General features: G+C 40.8%; 1 protein-coding gene across 2 annotated transcripts; it reads left to right on the forward strand.

Moving 5' to 3' along the window:
- Positions 1 to 600: 600 nt before the first annotated feature.
- ube4b (ubiquitination factor E4B, UFD2 homolog (S. cerevisiae)) lies at positions 601 to 16,953 on the forward strand. Of its 2 annotated transcripts, XM_072367251.1 has the most exons (29): positions 601 to 912; positions 3,315 to 3,534; positions 5,167 to 5,302; positions 5,513 to 5,600; positions 5,906 to 6,050; positions 6,180 to 6,405; positions 6,639 to 7,118; positions 7,666 to 7,785; positions 8,767 to 8,908; positions 9,238 to 9,338; positions 9,495 to 9,609; positions 9,908 to 9,991; positions 10,186 to 10,242; positions 10,775 to 10,891; positions 11,099 to 11,197; positions 11,312 to 11,425; positions 11,579 to 11,777; positions 12,143 to 12,281; positions 12,354 to 12,453; positions 12,634 to 12,761; positions 12,941 to 13,039; positions 13,151 to 13,386; positions 13,542 to 13,668; positions 13,787 to 13,931; positions 14,491 to 14,625; positions 14,728 to 14,919; positions 15,250 to 15,424; positions 16,431 to 16,577; positions 16,790 to 16,953. In XM_072367251.1, exons 1-29 carry the CDS (start codon positions 886 to 888, stop codon positions 16,852 to 16,854), a joined length of 4,158 nt encoding a protein of 1,385 aa, XP_072223352.1. In that variant the 5' UTR covers positions 601 to 885; the 3' UTR covers positions 16,855 to 16,953. The 2 variants fall into 2 exon arrangements, with proteins under 2 accessions (XP_072223352.1, XP_072223351.1); XM_072367250.1 differs by lacking the exons at positions 6,639 to 7,118; positions 7,666 to 7,785.
- Positions 16,954 to 17,974: the final 1,021 nt, after the last annotated feature.

Genomic DNA, 17,974 nt, shown 5'->3' on the forward strand with positions numbered 1-17,974 from the left:
GAAGAAAATGCAGACAGATATCATTACAATGTTAATGTCAAAAAAGTATATGACACTGTCTTAGGTCCTGTACTAAATGTACAAACTTATATAATATTAAAGGCATTGAAAGGAAAAGTACCAAATCGACTAATTTAAAAAGGCAGAGCTGTGAAATGTTAAGCATGAAAAATTCCCAAGAACGATCAAATTAGTTTTTCAGTCAGCAAAACAGTTCAGGTATGGCTTGCTTCTGTATTCGCTTTCATTGCTCACAAAGCAATGCATGTTTCATTAGATTTTTAGGCGTTTTGTATGTCAACGTTTCCATTTGTGACGTCACAAGTAGGTAAAAATTGCTTGATAAATATACAATGGCGCAAAAAAATAAGAACAATAAAACAAACCAAATAAAGATCATATCGAATTACACAGTCCTTTTTGTATAAGGTAAAAAGCAGAATATTCACCAGATTCAGCTGTAGTGTTTGTTAATAATTGAATAAAAGCATTATATTATAGTTAATCACCTCACCCAACAGGTGCAGCAGAGTTTTTCTATGCGACACAGTAATACCACAAACCTCCAGTGGTCCCTTAAGTCACGTGACGTAGTGTAGAACCAAAATGGCCGCTGTTGTATTTTGACGTATAATAGCTAACTACTTTTCTTTTTGTTTAATTATTGGTAGAAAACTAGTAAACGACAGACATTTTGGAGGAATTGTATCTTGCCATCCTCCGTAAATTGGTGTCCTAGTTTTTATCTTGAGGACAATCAAGACTGACACGTATTTGTTGAACGAGTTAGACTATGCATATTCAGTTCTAATACAAGCTAGCTAGCTGGCTCTGGCTGGCACACTGAAGCAACTGAAAGTGAAATAGCTTGCTAACTTAGCTGTGATGATGGAAGAGTTGAGCGCAGATGAGGTAAGGTGTCAATGAAAATTCCCTTAACTAAGAGAGGAATGTGCTTTTATTTCCCCAATGATATAAATTACGCTTTAGAAATTCCTTTCTTTACCCTTGGTGGGGGTCTTGCTACTAGCCTAGTTGCTACAAAAGGTAGCACAGATGTTAGCTTAATCTAAATGGAAGAAAAGCATTAGCGAGGAAATCCCACAGTTGGCTCACGACCGGCAAACATAAATATATGTTTGCCATCTCGATTCATATGATGTTTTTTTAAAGGACATAATTAAGTAAACCAGTGGATGAACGAGAAGTTGAATGTAGGTTGAGTGCTTTCTGTCACCGTTACCCGTACCGTTTTATTCAGCCGGAGTACAGTGCTAATTCGCTAACGTACAGCCAAACTCAGAACACAAGCTCTGGAAATCATAGGTTTTAAATTAAAACGACCAAATTAGCGTAGATGTATCGGCTCATCGTCATCTGGAAGGTCGTTACTCGTCGATGTTTTTTGACAAATCTATGACATCGTGGTAATTGACTTTATGTGACATATCTTTTGCGGTAGGCTAGCTGACAATCGCTAATGTTGTTTTGCTAACGGGTAGAAATTAGCCTGCGAGACGACTCAGCAGAAATAAAAGGAAAAAAAAATCTGGCCACCATTGTGCAATCATCTGTGAGTGGGGTCGACTGTTGGAACTTGCATCAGATTGTGTTCTAATTTGTTGTTACCATAAATTTTCTAAAATGCCTGTCTCTTAAACGTAGTATTAGAGACAGAGGGTTTAACAGTATTTTACTCATTGTAAAGTACCGTTACTATGGAGAAATTGTATCCAAGAACAAGTCAACTTATCATTCTGCTCTAATTCGCCTCCCCCCAACTCAAATTGGAAACACCGATTTCCTTGAAAAATTAATGTAAAACTTATTTGAAGTGTGTGTGAAAATGGGTCATACTTGTGTGTGATTTAATATAATAAGTGTATCAATAATTTGTTCAGACAGGCATAAGAAGAGGACCTCCTTTGGTAGGCAGCAAACCAAGTCATAACAAGTTGTACCTTCAACTCTTCCTGGAGCTAATGGAAAAAAACTGGCTTTAAAAAAAAAAATCAATCTTAACAAAGGCTTATCGTTTGTAAAATTATAATTTATGGCAGAGCTGATATCAGCATGTAGCTGTTACAGTCAGATTAAGTTTATTATAACTTGATAATCACTAGTATCACTTTCCACTAGAAAGTATGAAGCAATTTAAGATGATTATTCTTGTGAGAAGCATACAGCAAAAATAGCCGATTTGTTTCCCAACTCCAAAAAACCTATCTTTGACTGTCTTCTCTCTTCATTTGTGACTGAATATGTTTTAGACTGGAATTAGCGCTGAGGACGTTCAGATTTTGGTCGTGAGAGGGTAAAAGAAAATTCAGAAAGGAATGTGAGACTTTTATTTTGATCGATGATCATTGACTTTAATACTATAAAAATCCTTAGGATTTGCAGATACTGCATTTTACGTCCAAGTCCAGAAATACACGAGTTATTGTTGAAATGTAGAAATTATTGTAAAAGGGATCACATCAAGTTCAGGTAGGTAGACTTGGACATTACCTAAATAAAATTAAAGTATTACTTTGAAATTTAGCAAGGTAACATTAACCTAAGAGCTGTATGTATTAAAGTCAAAGTGTGACTAATTTGTAATGTACTCTGACTACATTTGGAAAATGGACAGGAACTTGTAACTCTCCACCCAGACAGATTTGACTTGGACTCCGATTTGTCCCATCAAAACATCCGAGTATAAAATTATCTGAGTATTTTGATGGAGGACCTCTTCTTTTTGTTTTATCTTATTAAGAACAGACGGGTCCAGAAAGTGTACTTTGAGTCACTTACCTTTCCCATGTATATGCATGAGGATTATTTCTAACTTCAGATCACCTTTATTAGAAATATTGTATCATTTTCTTCCAATAAAACCATTCAGTTGAATAAACATTTTGCTACTAATATCCGGCAAACAAACAGCCACAAAGCTGCTTTCTATTGTTTTTAAAAAACTTTAAAATGAATGACTACTATTGATAACCTCTTCTTTACATGCCTGTACAGGTTTAATGAGTTTTTTTTTTTAGTATTCTGCCCCCCCGGCAACAGCAGAAGGCCTAAAAAAAAAAAAAAAAAAAAAAAAAACATCAGTAAAGTCAAATTCAACTTTGTTGTCATCGAACGTGGTTCGTGGGGTAGTAATTATCAACATTTATTGTCATATGTTTATTATTCTGCCTAGACTGAAGGAGCCAGTCCCTATTAAAAGGCTAATCGATAATTGGTCAATAAGCATTTCAACTGTCTGGCAGCTGTTTGAGCTGCACAGACGAACTGAAAAATCTGCTGGTGTACATTTTAAGATTCGCAGAAGGCGACTGGCGCGACTTGCAGGAGGTCAGACGTCACAACCCAGCACCCCTCTCAGCACACCCCTGACATCCCCACAGAGAGAGACTCCACCTGGACCCCTCCCTGGACCCTCAGGTGCCACACCCCAACCTGTGCCACCAGCTGCCTCTCAATCATTGGGGCTCAATGTCCACACTGGCACCCCTGCCACCTCCCCCATGGGCAACTCTGGTAAGATTTAAAGTCTGCAGGTTATGGGACATAGCCAGCCATTTTTTTGTGGAATTGTCCTTTACTGCAGGGGGTACTTGATATGTAGGTTTGATGTTAAGAACAGATCAGCTTTCTTAATATGTCATCGATGAGTAATCACAGTCAGCCCTTTTTATGAGCTGTTGCCTAACTCTGCTGTACCTCTCAAATTAGCTTGTGACATGTTGTTTGTGAGGCTTAGATGATAAACAGCCTTGGCTGTTTGAGCACAACACTGAGAGGAAAGTTTTGTATTGGTGACCTTGATATTTGCCAAGCGAGAATCGATCACAAATACCCATGGATATCGACACAAACAGCTGATCACCAGTGTTCCTGTTTGACACAAAGTGGAGAGGACCTGCAGGGCAGAATGAGAATTGAGGCTTTCATCCCTGCACCGCTCTGGAAAATGCACTAGTGAGCCATGTATAGATACAGTGACAGTTTCCTGGCATTGTTTGTTGATATGCATAGATGTGTCTGTTGTTATGCTTTGGGGGCGAATGATGCTGTTACTAATAATGTAAAATGTGTCTTTTTCATCGTGACTTTCAAGCAATCCCTTATTGAAGCCCTCTTTTTAGTTTAGGCAGTTTTTATTTGCTATGACAGTTGTTAATCAAATGATTATTTTTAAACCAGGTTGGAATTTTTAAGTCTATCATTAAATCCTGGGTGTTAATCAGCTTATTTTTCCTGTTTGACACTTATCAGGACTTATAATGGTATGGCACAGAAGACGAATCTTAAGCTTTGCTCGCACATTGTTACAATTTCCCCCCTGTGACAGTAGCTCTGGCATGAAACGACTGCTTAAGGTTTTTAGTGGTAAGCAGGGAATTTAATTCCCTCTAGTGATGATACTAGTCTATTTTATAAATGTGGCCAGAAAGTCTGAAAGGAAATTGGTATCAGTGATCCAGAGTACCAGCTTTTATTTAGACTGACAGGAATAAAAAATGTAATTGGTCTTAATTAAAAGTTCATCGTCATGTTTTTACAAAAAAATGGATCAAAGGCACAAAAATATGAAAAATGTGTTCTAGCTTACTGTGTTTCCAACTTAAGCCCTTTTTTATTTTTTTTTACTTATCGGTTGCGGCCTGGTGGCATAAAAAGATGTCGGCATGTTTCATCATTTTTTATGATATAATCAATATTTTATAATCAATATTTTCTTAATTGTAACATCAATGAAGCTTTGCTCGCTCTCTGTGACCTCGGTTCTCCTCTTTCCCAGATGGTTAATTTGTTGATTTTTTTTTTTTTTTTCTTCTCTTTTTCTTTTTTTTTTTTCACTTTGTAAAATCTACACACAATGTCAGCTTTGTAGAGATCCGGCCACTCCATTTACTCATTATTCCATTAGCTGTGAATTTTTAATTCCACGGTGAGAAAGCATCGAGCAAATCAAGAGGGGAAAAGAAAAAAGGGACGATGTGCTAAAATCCACGGCTTCGCAGGCTATAAGTGTTTTTTTGTTTTTGTTTGTTTTGGATGTGGGTTGGTCTTATTAAAAGAATGAAGGGTATTCCCTTAAACAGTATTCTAACCGAACAGAAAACTGTTCCTGTGCCTTAAAGTTTATGTTGTTGTTGTGTTTTGCAGGGGTGGCGTACGGCAGTCAGAGCAGCGAGGGTGTGAGCTCCCTCTCCAGTTCCCCCTCCAACAGCCTCGAGACTCAGTCCCAGAGTTTGTCCCGATCGCAGAGCATGGACATTGACCCTGCCTCATGTGAAAAGAGGCAAGTGTTTTAATGCTTTAAGTGTAAGGTGCTCCTCTTTTATGGATATGAAAAGTGTCTGTGAAATGTGTTGTCTGTCAGTCACAGATTTCGATGGTTCGTTGATGAGTCTAATATGACGCTTTGTTTGAACCACGCGGCTTCTACGGGTTGAATGTTTTGCTTAAGAACGCAGACTCATGAAGCACTTTGTCGCCCTCTTTTCTTCAGCATGTCCCAGGTGGATGTGGACTCAGGGATAGAGAACATGGAGGTGGAGGACAGTGACCGCAGGGAGAAGAGAAACTTGGCCGAAAAGGTAAAAGAGGGAGACATTTAACTTAAAATTATTTGGATAATTTGACTTTGATTATGCCCTTCTGGAGATCAAACGAGTGTTGCATGCATAGACATGAAATAGGTGCTTGGGTACAAAGGTAATTGGAGACTTTCCAGAAACACAGTTTCACTTTCATTGGGTTCTTTGGCTTCGTGGAAAATACCTTGTTTGACCACAATGATCACCAGATAATAAGTAACCTGACTCTGCTGTGTTGGTTATTTTGGCATGTACTGTATGATGGCTCATGCTGTCTATCAAAAAGCCTTTGCTACCTTTCATAGGAAACCTCTGCAAACTCCGATGTCTCCGAAGAACAAGCTTTGCAGCTCATTTGTAAGATCCTCCGCGTATCGTGGAAGGAGCAAGATAGAGATGTCATCTTTCTCCCTTCGCTGGCTGCAGAGTTTCACCAGAACTCTAAAGATGGTATGTTGTTGGGCAGCTTCTCTTTCCTCCTCACCCAAATGACTGCACTCAGCAAAATGGCAGGCTGTTTACTGTAGTCACATTCCTGCACCGCTAACTGACTGTTACCTTTTCTTTCTGATCTCGCAGTATACTCTGACTTCAAAGACCTCATCAGCCAGATCCTGATGGAAGTCTTAATGATGTCATCCCAGTCACGTGTCCATAACCCTTTTGCCAGCTTGACCGCCACCTCGCAGCCAATTGCAGCCGCAAAATCCCCCGACCACCGTCTGACACTGGTGCAGCCCTCCAGCCAAGGTGGCAGCCCAATGGGCCCTAGTGCTGGGTCCTTTGGAGCCAGCTCTCTGTCCAGGCAAGTACCTTGACTGGTTTATATCTTTTCTGACGGCTAAGCTCCCAGAAATGAAGGCAATGGGGTGCATGGAAGCTATCTAAAGTTTTCTTTTCTTCTTACTCATTTTTGTGGCTGGAAGCTGCCATGTTTTTTTCATAGTCGCTGTGATCTTGCTTTGATCATCTGTCTTTAAAGCAGTGCCAACAGATCAGTTTGCCAACCAATGATGATCTTATCAATGTTATCCACAGTCTGTATGGCTGTGGTAGTCCTCACCCAATGGCTTTGGATGCAGCCAAGAGGACTTGCTCATCTCTCTCCACCCCCACTACATCCACAGCATCTACCGCACCCTCTGCTCTACAATTATTTGTTCCTCCCAGCCCGCCTGCTACTTCCACTCAGAGGCACTCCCTCAACCCTCCATCTGCCCCCATGCCCATCTCCCAACGCTACCGGCCATACTCTGTCACCCCTCCCTTGGGAGCTCCTTCCCCACTGAGCCCAGGTCAGCGAGGATTTGGTTTTCTTGGACCTTCTCCTAGCCCGACTGGGCCCTCTGTTCCTCCCAACACCCCAGTTCCTATCCCACCATTTAGCCCCCAGTCCCTCTCCTTGAGCTCACCCAGGGCTCCCAACCAATCCTCATCCACAACCCCTCCTGTGGTGCCTCCTTCTCCCAGATTGAATGCTCGACAGGCTGCCTTTGCTGCCAGGATCCCACCTTCTAGGTATCTCATCTGTCACATGCATGTCAGTGTGGAGTGCACATCCCAGCAAACATAGAAAAACCTAAAGTTATTGTGAGTCACCAGGTGTGAGGCTAGGTGAGAAGTGAGCATTGGCCAAATCCATGTCTTTTGTTTCACATTGCTTTTTAAATTTTTTCTTAGAGCAAATCCTTTCTCATTTACGCAAGCTTAAGATTATCCAAGTTGAGAATTGCACTGCAAGTCTAAAAGTCAATGACTGACTTGTTTTTGAGCATTTCTTCACTTAAAATCTAAAGACCGATTCTGTCAGTGTGCTAAAGCAACACACAAAATGTCCTCGATGAATATTTAAAACCAATCGCAAGAAGCCGTCTTTACGGAAGCATGACACTCCACTTTCCCTTGTGCTCCCTTCCTCTGTGTCCTCTTTTCTTGTGACTTGTTGCCACTCTGAATTTATTTCTATCTCCCTTTTTTCACTCCTGTTTCTGTCTCCTCATGCCATCACAACATCTTCCCTTCTTCCAATCTGTCTCTCACTTCTGTCTTTTTCTTGTCCTGTTAGCCCCTTGTCGTTCCTGTTTTTTGCCCTTTCTGACATGTCTCAGGACAGCAGTGATGAAGACTCTGAGGAGGAGGAGGATTTTGCACAGGTTCAGTTTGGGTCCAGGTACACCACTGCACGGTGTGTGTTAATGCGTGTGTGCGCTTGCTCAGAGATGGGCCTACTGCATGTTCCAGTGGGTCCAACAGGCTTACAGCTAACAGTGCACAAACACTCCAGTTAGAGTTGTGAAAGATGAACTGATGGACACTCTGAGCGTGTTTTGGTTGTTACATGGTTGGCCAAATCAGGAGTGTAACTGTTTTTATGTGTAGACCAATATTGGATAACATCTCAGGGAGGCTGAGATGGAAATGTGCTGTTTTATGACGAAGATGCCACACAAATGACCTTTAACGCCAGAAGAGCACATTAACTTCACAGAAATCTCATCCTCAGTTTTTACATGTTGCACAGCAGCATAAAAGTGTCCAGATGACTGGTACACCTGAATTGTTTGTGGCTAATTGTAGGCCTAATTATGAGTTCCTTTACTATAGTTATTTATTCTGTTGTTTAAGTCAGACTGTCTTCACAACATCAAAAGCCTTTGTTTCATCTACCGATATTACTCATGTATATATATTCATATCTTTTAAAAAAAATTTTTTTTATATAAGCTTCAGTATCAGTTTTATTTACTGTGTTGCCTGCAAATAACCAATTTAATTTTATTACCCTGCTTGGTATGGTTGTGCTTTGAAGCCATTCGTGTACATGTTACGGTTCCGTAGCTGAACACTAACAGCAACTTGAACTCTTATCACCACATTTGTCTGGTAAATGTGACAAGGTGAATATTTCTTCGATGAAATGAGCTCTTGGATATGTGAATCTTTTCTTAAACCTCACCCCCCAGAGTTCAGTTTTTAATTTTGCATTGCCGTCTGTAATGGGTTCGTTTTCTTTCAGGATTCTTCAAGGTTGGGTTTGAGCCGTTTAACCACTTGCACCTAATGTTTGATATTGGTCTCGACATGCATACATTTCTCGACACTGTGGTGTTTTCTCTTAATCAATGAGCCTCTCCGCCTGCTTCTGTGTTTATCTTCCTGTTTGTAGTCTCGGTGCATGTGGAGTGGGGATGTCCTGCGATTCAGCCAGCGACGGCTTCACCATTGAAGCATGCAAAGAGACAGAGATGCTGAACTACCTCATGGAGCGTTTTGACAGTGTTGGCATGGAAGAGAGGAAAGCTCCCAAGGTGGGAAGCTGCAAGAGAGGAGATTTTCACTGAATGGGAGACCTATTCAGTATATATTATTATTATTGATTAAAGATTTTTAGATTATGATCATTTGGATAATAACTGACATTTGACAACGTTTTGATTCCTTTTTCACTAAATCTAATTTGATATCAGTTGTGCTGAGGTCAGGTGAACATTCTGTATCTCACAGACTGGCTGCAGGTCCGCCAGTCTTTAAATGAGTTCTTGATCATTTAACAGGATCTAAAAGGGTCTCCGTATAATTGGTGGAATATTTTATTTGAACTTCCCCGCATTTTATGCCCTCTTTGTCTCCTTCTCAGATGTGTAGCCAACCAAATGTGAGCCAGCTTCTCAGTAACATTCGCTCTCAGTGCATCTCCCACGTTGCCCTGGTCCTGCAGGGCACCCTGACCCAGCCCCGGTAAGAAAATCAGCCACTCACTTCGGGTTTATTTCTTTCCATTCAGTTCCATTCCTTCCCCTCCATCTCCATAGCAACTACTCTTTCACCTTGCTCTCGAACCAGTTATTAATTTCTTTTCACCGTGCTGTTTTTCTGTCACTTTGCTGCATGTAGGAGCCCCCTCCAACAGTCTCTGCTGGTACCTTATATGCTGTGTCGAAACCTTCCTTATGGCTTTATTCAGGAGCTGGTGCGCATCACCCATCAGGAGGAAGAAGTGTTCAGACAGGTTGGGAGCACATCTTTCCATTTTTGAGTCAGTGTCACTTATGCTGGAACTATCCCAGTAAATGGGAGCAGAAACAAATCCATTACAGGATTAACACTTGAATTGTAACACAGTAACAACTTTGGTGAGCTTCATCTACTGTAAGGATATAATTGTGATGCATATAAAAGTTCAGAATCATATAATTCAGTGATGGATTGTCAATATGAGATGACACAACTAGTGGCTTTGATAGTCAGTTTAGTAAAACTGAATGGAGCAAAGTCAGCTTAACTCTGTTTATCACCATCTTTTTCAGATCTTCATACCCATCCTCCATGGCCTGACATTAGCAGTGAAAGAATGTTCCTTTGACAGTGACAACTTTAAATTCCCCCTCATGGTAAGGACACATCGTCCTACAGAACCAGGCAGGATAGGAGAACAAATATAGTCACTTTCACAGGATTTTTACACTAAACGACAAGATTTAAAGATGCGGCAGCATGTTAAACCACTCTTCAACATGTAAACCTGTAACATTGTGCGTTCAGAGAAGATGTCAACTGAGGATTTGTGTGCTTTATGTTTCAACAGGCATTAGCTGAGCTCTGTGAAATCAAGTTTGGAAAGACTCACCCTGTGTGCAGTTTGGTGAGTATATGGCTGGGTTGGCAATGGCATTGGTGTTACGACTCCTTTATTATAACTTTATTATAACTCGTAGCTCAAAAATTTTAGCGATGCATTTCTGAAAAAGATAGCTTACTCAACAAGAATCTTGATGTTTTTTTTATGTGGAAATGGGGCTCCTGTTCTTTGTTACACCTTCTTCATACCAATCAACTTAGTGCCATCATCACAGAATAATGAGCTCTGTATATTTGCTTTTTCTTAATAAGACAAAACACAAATCACTTGCACATGGAAGGACCCTGGCCTATATTTAGTAGTGTGACAGAATGTTATTACAAAGTATTTTGAGTTTATATCAAGTTCCGGTTGGCACTTATTTACTAGACTTAATTGAGTTACTTTAGTTCATAATAAAGACCAACTGTCAGACGGGTATATAATTAGTTAATTCTGGTTGTTAATCATAGCACTAGAAGATAAAATAAGTGAAGTCAGGGTATCGTTTGTATCCTCCTGTGACGTATATCTCTGTGGCACCGTTTCTGTGCAGGCAACATCGCTGCCTCTGTGGTGTCCCAAACCTCTGAGTCCTGGCTGTGGCAGAGAAATTCAGAGACTGTCCTACCTCGGAGCGTTCTTTAGCCTCTCTGTGTTTGCTGAAGACGATGTGAGTCGAAGCGCAGACTCGTAGCATTTCTCCCTCTTGATTAGTTTACAACTTAACCTAGATGGAAAACATTAGTTTGTTGGAAAGTGTTCGATGCATCTTCACTCTGTACTGTGTGTTGGAATGGAGAGCGAAACTATGTAATGATACAGCAAAAACTGTGTTGTTCAATGTACAGAAATCTTGACATGATGCTTCTCTGTTTAGACCAAAGTAGGAGACAAGTATTTCTCTGGCCCAGCCATCACCATGGAGAACACACGAGTTGTCAGCCAGTCACTGCAGCACTACCTGGAGTCAGCCAGGGTGAGTTTCCACAATCTGAGGTTGTTATTTGTTTTGGTTTTTTCCTATTCCTGTCTTTCGCAGTAATACAGAAAATATAGAATAATGTCTCTAATTATTTGTCTTCCATGTCAGGGTGACATGTTCAAAGTCCTCCACAACATCCTGCTAAATGGAGAAACACGCGAGTTAGCCCTTAATTACATGGCAGCTCTGGTCAACCACAATGTGAAGAAAGCCCAGATGCAGGTTTGTTCCACAAGTTCTCATTTCCACATGTTACAGCTTTTAAAACGAAAGTCTCTCTGGTTGCCACAGTGACGCTGTGAAAAAGAAATGCACGCATGACGAGGTGCATTTAAACAAATATCATCTTGTTTTTTTTTTTCCTCTTTCTCGCAGACTGATGACAAACTGGTGTCAACAGATGGCTTCATGCTTAACTTCTTATGGGTGCTGCAACAGTTGAGCATGAAGATCAAGTTGGAGACAGTGGACCCCTACTACATTTTCCATCCACGGTGTCGCCTCGTTGTCAGCCTGGAAGAAACTCGAATCAAAGCCACCATGGAGGACCTGAAAAGCTGGCTGACTGAACTGCGTAAGTCGATGGAAATGAAAACGCTTGGATGCAAGGTTGTCAGAGCTCTGAAGAAAGAAAAATGTTTAGGAAGTGTTTTTTTTTTTTTTGAATATTTGTTACATTTTGGTATTATTTTCAATTCATTAAATTCAAGTTGACTTCAAAACTGAAAGTGATTGAATTGGCAATATTTTCATATTTATCGATACTTAAGTGATTCATCAAGACATTTTCTAGCCTATTATTTCTATATCCACATATCTACATACATGTCTTTTAATGTCATATGCTTGAGTGATTTATTTATTTATTTTTTTTAAGAGAGAAAGAAAAAATAAAACCTGGACACATGACATGGAATAATGATTTTATTCTGTGAACAGATGAAGATCCAACCAAGTTCTCTGAGCCCAAGTTCCCCACCGAGTGCTTCTTCTTGACACTTCACACCCACCATTTGTCCATTCTGCCCGGCTGTCGGCGCTACATTCGCAGATTGCGCGCTATCCGTGAACTCAACAGGTACGTATACGCACAAATAGTCGCTGCATATTCACTTCGCAAGTGTAATAATAGTTTTGTCTCACTTGTTAGGACTGTAGAGGAGCTGAAAAACAGTGAGAGTCAGTGGAAGGATTCTCCACTAGCTAGTCGGCACAGAGAGATGCTCAAACGATGCAAAACTCAGCTCAAGGTAAAGTTTATGGAGCTGTACAAAGCTCCTTTTCCTTCATTTATTGGTGAATTCTTAGGCACCAGGTTGAAGGTACACACACACACACACAAATACTTAAACGCTGAAACATGCAGGATTCTATAACGCAACATATTTACAGAGATGTGATCCTTATCGTGTGTGACTTTGTGTTGTCAGAAACTGGTGCGAGCCAAAGCTTGCGCTGACGTGGGCCTTCTGGACGAGAACCTGCTGCGCAGATGTCTGCAGTTTTACAGCACAGTCATTCAGCTCATTCTGCGTATGGTGGACCCTGCCTACCCGAAGTGAGTCATCGCACCACTGACGGATAATGCTGCCGTTTCTCATGAGATTGATGTCGAAAGGAACTAATGTGACATCAGCTTTTTTTTTTCTTTTTCTAATTTGATGCTGTGTTTCATACCAGAGGACATTATAGATCAAGAAGCACTAAGTTGTATTTATTTTTTCCTCCCTCTCACAGCATTACTCTACCATTGAACCCTGAGATTCCCAAAAGCTTTGCTGCTCTTCCTGAGTTTTACATTGAGGATGTGGCAGAGTTTCTGCTTTTTGTTGTGCAGTAAGTTTTCTGCTATCAACATCTGCATTCATGCGGAAGCTAAAACTAGCTGTGATTTATGAGCTGACACCTGTGTCGTTTGTGCTCCTCTTCATGCATCCTTTCCTCCAGGTACTCTCCCCAGGTTTTATATGAGCCGTGCGTCCAGGACATTGTCACCTTCTTGGTGGTGTTCATCTGCAGTCAGCACTACATCAGGAACCCCTACCTTATAGCCAAGTTGGTGGAGGTGCTGTTTGTCACCAACCCTGCTGTACAGCCTCGTACTCAGCGATTCTCTGAAATGATGGAGAATCACCCGCTGTCTGTCAAACAGCTGGTCCCTGCTCTCATGAAGTTTTACACAGGTGAGTTTAATGTGCAGTATACTGTGTAAGCTGATACTAAATTGAAAATGTGTAGTGCAGCTATGTTGCGGCACGTGCTATGTTTTTTTTGTTTTTTTTTTTTTTACTCTTAAGGAAAGATCCTTTTTCACTAAATAATTGTCTTCATTGGTTAGATGTTGAGCACACTGGTGCTACCAGCGAGTTCTATGATAAGTTCACTATACGGTACCATATCAGCACTATCTTCAAGAGTCTCTGGCAGAACATTGCCCACCATGGCACCTTCATGGAGGAGTTCAAGTGAGTTTTCTACTAACAAAATAAATAAATGAATATGCAGTGTGTCAGTGCATAGGATTCCTGATTATTTCCAGCCTGATCTATTCGTCTGTCCGTTCTTGTGCTTACTTCCCACCAGCTCTGGGAAGCAGTTTGTGCGCTACATCAACATGCTGATTAATGACACCACCTTCTTGCTGGATGAGAGCCTTGAGTCCCTGAAGCGTATCCATGAGGTTCAAGAGGAGATGAAGAATAAGGAGCAGTGGGAGCAGCTGCCGAGGGTCTGTGCTTGATTTACCAAAAGTATAGGCGCATGTAAAACACATAACTACACAACGCTGGAGTAATGAAAATGCACGTGGATCACAGTGGATAATACCCAAGAGAGATGGACAACAGTAAAAAATTAAATTATAGCAAAAGTCCTAGTCCTTGTGAGCTATGGCATAATACACCTCTTTCATAGTTGTGCTAATAGGCCATATAAAACATAGTCACAGGAGCAGGAGCTCACCTAACCTGTTTTATGATGGAATTTGTTCCACAAGCACCACCAGCACACTGATGAAATGAGGCTATAATAACCATAAATTGTGTTGACAAAATGGACTGACTTGGTATTTCATGAGACATTGACATTTCGAATAAGAGTTTGAACATTTCTTTTTGGGCCTAACAGCCCTCAGTGGACCCACTCTTTAAGGCAGACTGATTTCAGTTGAAGATTTGGTGGCTCTGTCAGCTTTCCATTCACAATTGATGGTCATGTAAAGCGGTGAAACCTGGCAGAAGTTAGAGATTAGAACAGAAATTCTTACGTGTTTTCCTGCGATTTTTCAGGAGCAGCAGCAGAGCCGCCAGTCCCAGTTGACTCAGGATGAGCGAGTGTCTCGCTCCTATCTGGCCCTGGCTACAGAAACGGTTGAGATGTTCCACATCCTCACCAAGCAGGTTCAGAAACCTTTCCTCAGGCCCGTGAGTGTCCCTGTTCTCACTCATTTTTTTTTTTTTTTTTTTTTTTGAATAGTGAGAATGTTGTTTAGATATTGAAAATTTTTAAACACCTTTTTCACACAGGAGCTGGGGCCTCGTTTAGCTGCTATGCTGAACTTTAACCTTCAGCAGCTCTGTGGGCCCAAATGTCGGGACCTGAAGGTGGAGAACCCTGAGAAGTATGGCTTTGAGCCAAAGAAGCTCCTCGACCAGCTGACTGACATTTACCTGCAGCTAGACTGTGCCCGCTTTGCTAAAGCAATTGCAGATGATCAGGTTGGCACTGATTAATTTAAAGCTTTGGTATTTAAGATACTATCTTTTTATTTATGTGTTAATGATACTAGTTTTACACACAGATTGTACAAAATTGAGCATTTTGGTTTCAGTAACATTAAGGCACAAAGTTACATTTAAATGTTGATTATAAAATGGCTAAAATGTATAATTCATCCATAGAGAATCCTTTGAATGATAAAGCAGTAAAGACACACTGTTTAATCTCCTGGTTGACCATTTATTCATATAGTAATGTTTAAAAATGGGTTTCCTGTGAAACACCGAATACTTCCCGAACGAATTTTCCTTTTTTTCATTTCTCTTTAGCGATCATACAGCCGTGAACTCTTTGAGGAGGTGATCTCAAAGATGAGGAAAGCTGGTATTAAGTCTTCTATCGCCATTGAGAAATTCAAGCTGCTATCAGAGAAGGTGGAAGAGATAGTCGCCAAGAACTCCCAGTCTGAAATGGACTATAGCGATGCACCCGACGAGTTCAAAGGTGTGTCCCTCTGCTTTGTTTTTAGAACAGAAAACTAATACTTTAGCAGAAGGTAACGGACTTAAAGTGGAAGAAGAGGCACTGCATCCTCCATTCACTCTGTGGGATAATGTTTTCAGTAACACTCCCTATGTGCTCAGTTATCAGTTGCATGTTATTAGAAGGTTTATGTTGCCTTTTTTAAATTACCACCAAGTTTGTTTTGACAAGGTGGAACAAGTTTGTACATTACAGTAATCTTGAGGTCCAATACAATTATCCACATTGTAATTAAGTGAAGTGGCCTGTTTGTCATATTGTTCTGCTTCTAAACTCGCATCAACCAACATAAGCAAATACATACATTGGTGATGAGTACATTTAGAAAAACCCCAAACAGAAAAGTGGTCACCTGATCTACACATGTAGCATGTTGCAGAATGTCCTCGGGAAGAAAAAATCCACTTTATTTGACCCCTGGTCAGTCTCTGCCAGTCGGGACCTTTGTTGAATTCTAAACATTTGCAGCAGATTTTGGAGCACATACAGATCATATAGACGGCTTAGAGTGTGGCTATCTTGTAACCACAGACTTAAGATAATCCAGAAAGAGAATGTGGTCTGCATACCTCCTTTGATTCCCAGATATGCCTGCCAGCCCACCACAGTTGATGGGAGTGTGCCATACAGGACGCTGGAGTATCAGCTGTCTGTGTGGTCACAATTTCACATGCCAGGTTTTATTTTGGTAACGCACAAGCCCTACTTTAACAACCTTGTGACATTTCATTATAGGGAATGCATTCTCAGAATTTATTAGCTTTGAGTATTTGTTGGCACATTTACCCACATTTTGAGAACTGCTTCTGCTTCAAAGTCAGTGCCTGCTTATCAGCTTTAGATGGGGGTAAAAAAAAAGAATAGTAAAGATGGCAGCATTCCCTGTTTAATAAAGGTGCCGGCCAGCAAATGGTCGTCACTGAGTGTTTCAGTAGTATTTGTGGTTTAATCCTCTGCTTTCCCACAGACCCTCTGATGGACACGCTGATGACTGACCCTGTGATGCTGCCTTCAGGGAACATCATGGACAGATCAATCATCTTGCGCCACCTGCTCAACTCCCCCACCGACCCCTTCAACAGGCAGCCACTCACAGAAAGCATGCTGGAGTCAGGTAACCCCACCGTGAACACTTTTCATCATTAATAGCACAAACGGCAAAAAATTTAGTTCAAAATTGGCAAGGGCACACATTTATTTCTCACAAAGAAACGGCCAAGCCTTCATTATAGTCGGGATGAGTCATTTTTTAGAAGTTGGTTCCCTGTCTGCTAATTGTGAGCGTCAGTTCTGTGGCTGCTTCTCACCGTCTTGTTAATTCTGCAGTTCCTGAACTGAAAGAGAGGATCCATGCTTGGATGAGAGAAAAACAGAGCGGACGGCCTCTGTAAGGACCACGTCACAGATGCCTGGCCTGCTAATCACCATGAAGGGATCGATCCAAATTGCCTCAATTCAGTGTCACTACTACCAGTGAGACCATGGGGGGGGGGGAGACCTGATTGATTTTTATTTGCATTTACTCTTTATTTTTTTCTTTCTTTCTTTTTTTTCTCAAACCATTATCATGGTTCTAAAAGCAAAACATAATAAAGTGAAGACTTTTAAGTTTTTCTCTCATGAGTTTGTGTATATATATCAAAATGTTTACATATATTTAACAGTAGTTGGTTAATGCATTAAAATGCTGCAGACACATCTCTCCAACACCAACAGGATTGGCAGCACCGTGAACGGTCACTTTGTTCATCATCCTCCTTTACGGTTCTCATTTTGTTTTGTAATATTGTGTATGTTGGCTTCATTAAAGACTTAGTATTATTTCAGGGAGAGTGGTGGACGATACTTGTAGGAGTCCGTGTGATTTCCGATAAAATTGTTAGCCTTGACTTTTCTTTATCAAGACTGTGACAGTTATGTACTTGAGTACACGTGAAATATGCTGGTGTCCCAGAGCTAATTGTGCACAGTTTGTGCTTGTAGGTAAAGTTAACGGCTGAGAATAATCATTAAGGATGTAGCTTAAAGTAAACTAATCCTAAAAGTTCAGCTTTCTTCTTGGCACCGGAGTGAGATGAGCAGTGGCTTACCAAAACACAGTCTGTTCCGATCTACAGTTTTAGATACATTTCCTCTGCTGCCTTCAATACACTGAATTTACTTTTGTGTGCGCATGGCCTAAAGTCCTGAACCTCCCAGACAACTCATGGTCCTGTAACAACATGTAAGGGAAAGTGGAAAGGAACATGGTGAAAATTAAGTATGACCACCACATACAACAGCTTGGGAGTACACCATTAAAAGTCATCTCACGTCAGTTTGGTCTCTTTCAAATGGCACTGTACCTAACTCGACCTTGCTGCCGTCAATTGTACAGGAAATGATTTCCTTTAACCACATACCTGTTTTGGAAGCTAGGATTTTGAACTGAAATAAATGATGATACACATTATTTCACAACTCGTCATTGTTTTTTCCTCATATCGATCGGTTTATTTGTTATAATGAAAG

This window comes from Leuresthes tenuis, unplaced genomic scaffold (assembly GCF_036924035.1).
Source record: "Leuresthes tenuis unplaced genomic scaffold, fLeuTen1.0.hap1 SCAF_16, whole genome shotgun sequence".
Classification (NCBI taxonomy): domain Eukaryota; kingdom Metazoa; phylum Chordata; class Actinopteri; order Atheriniformes; family Atherinopsidae; genus Leuresthes; species Leuresthes tenuis.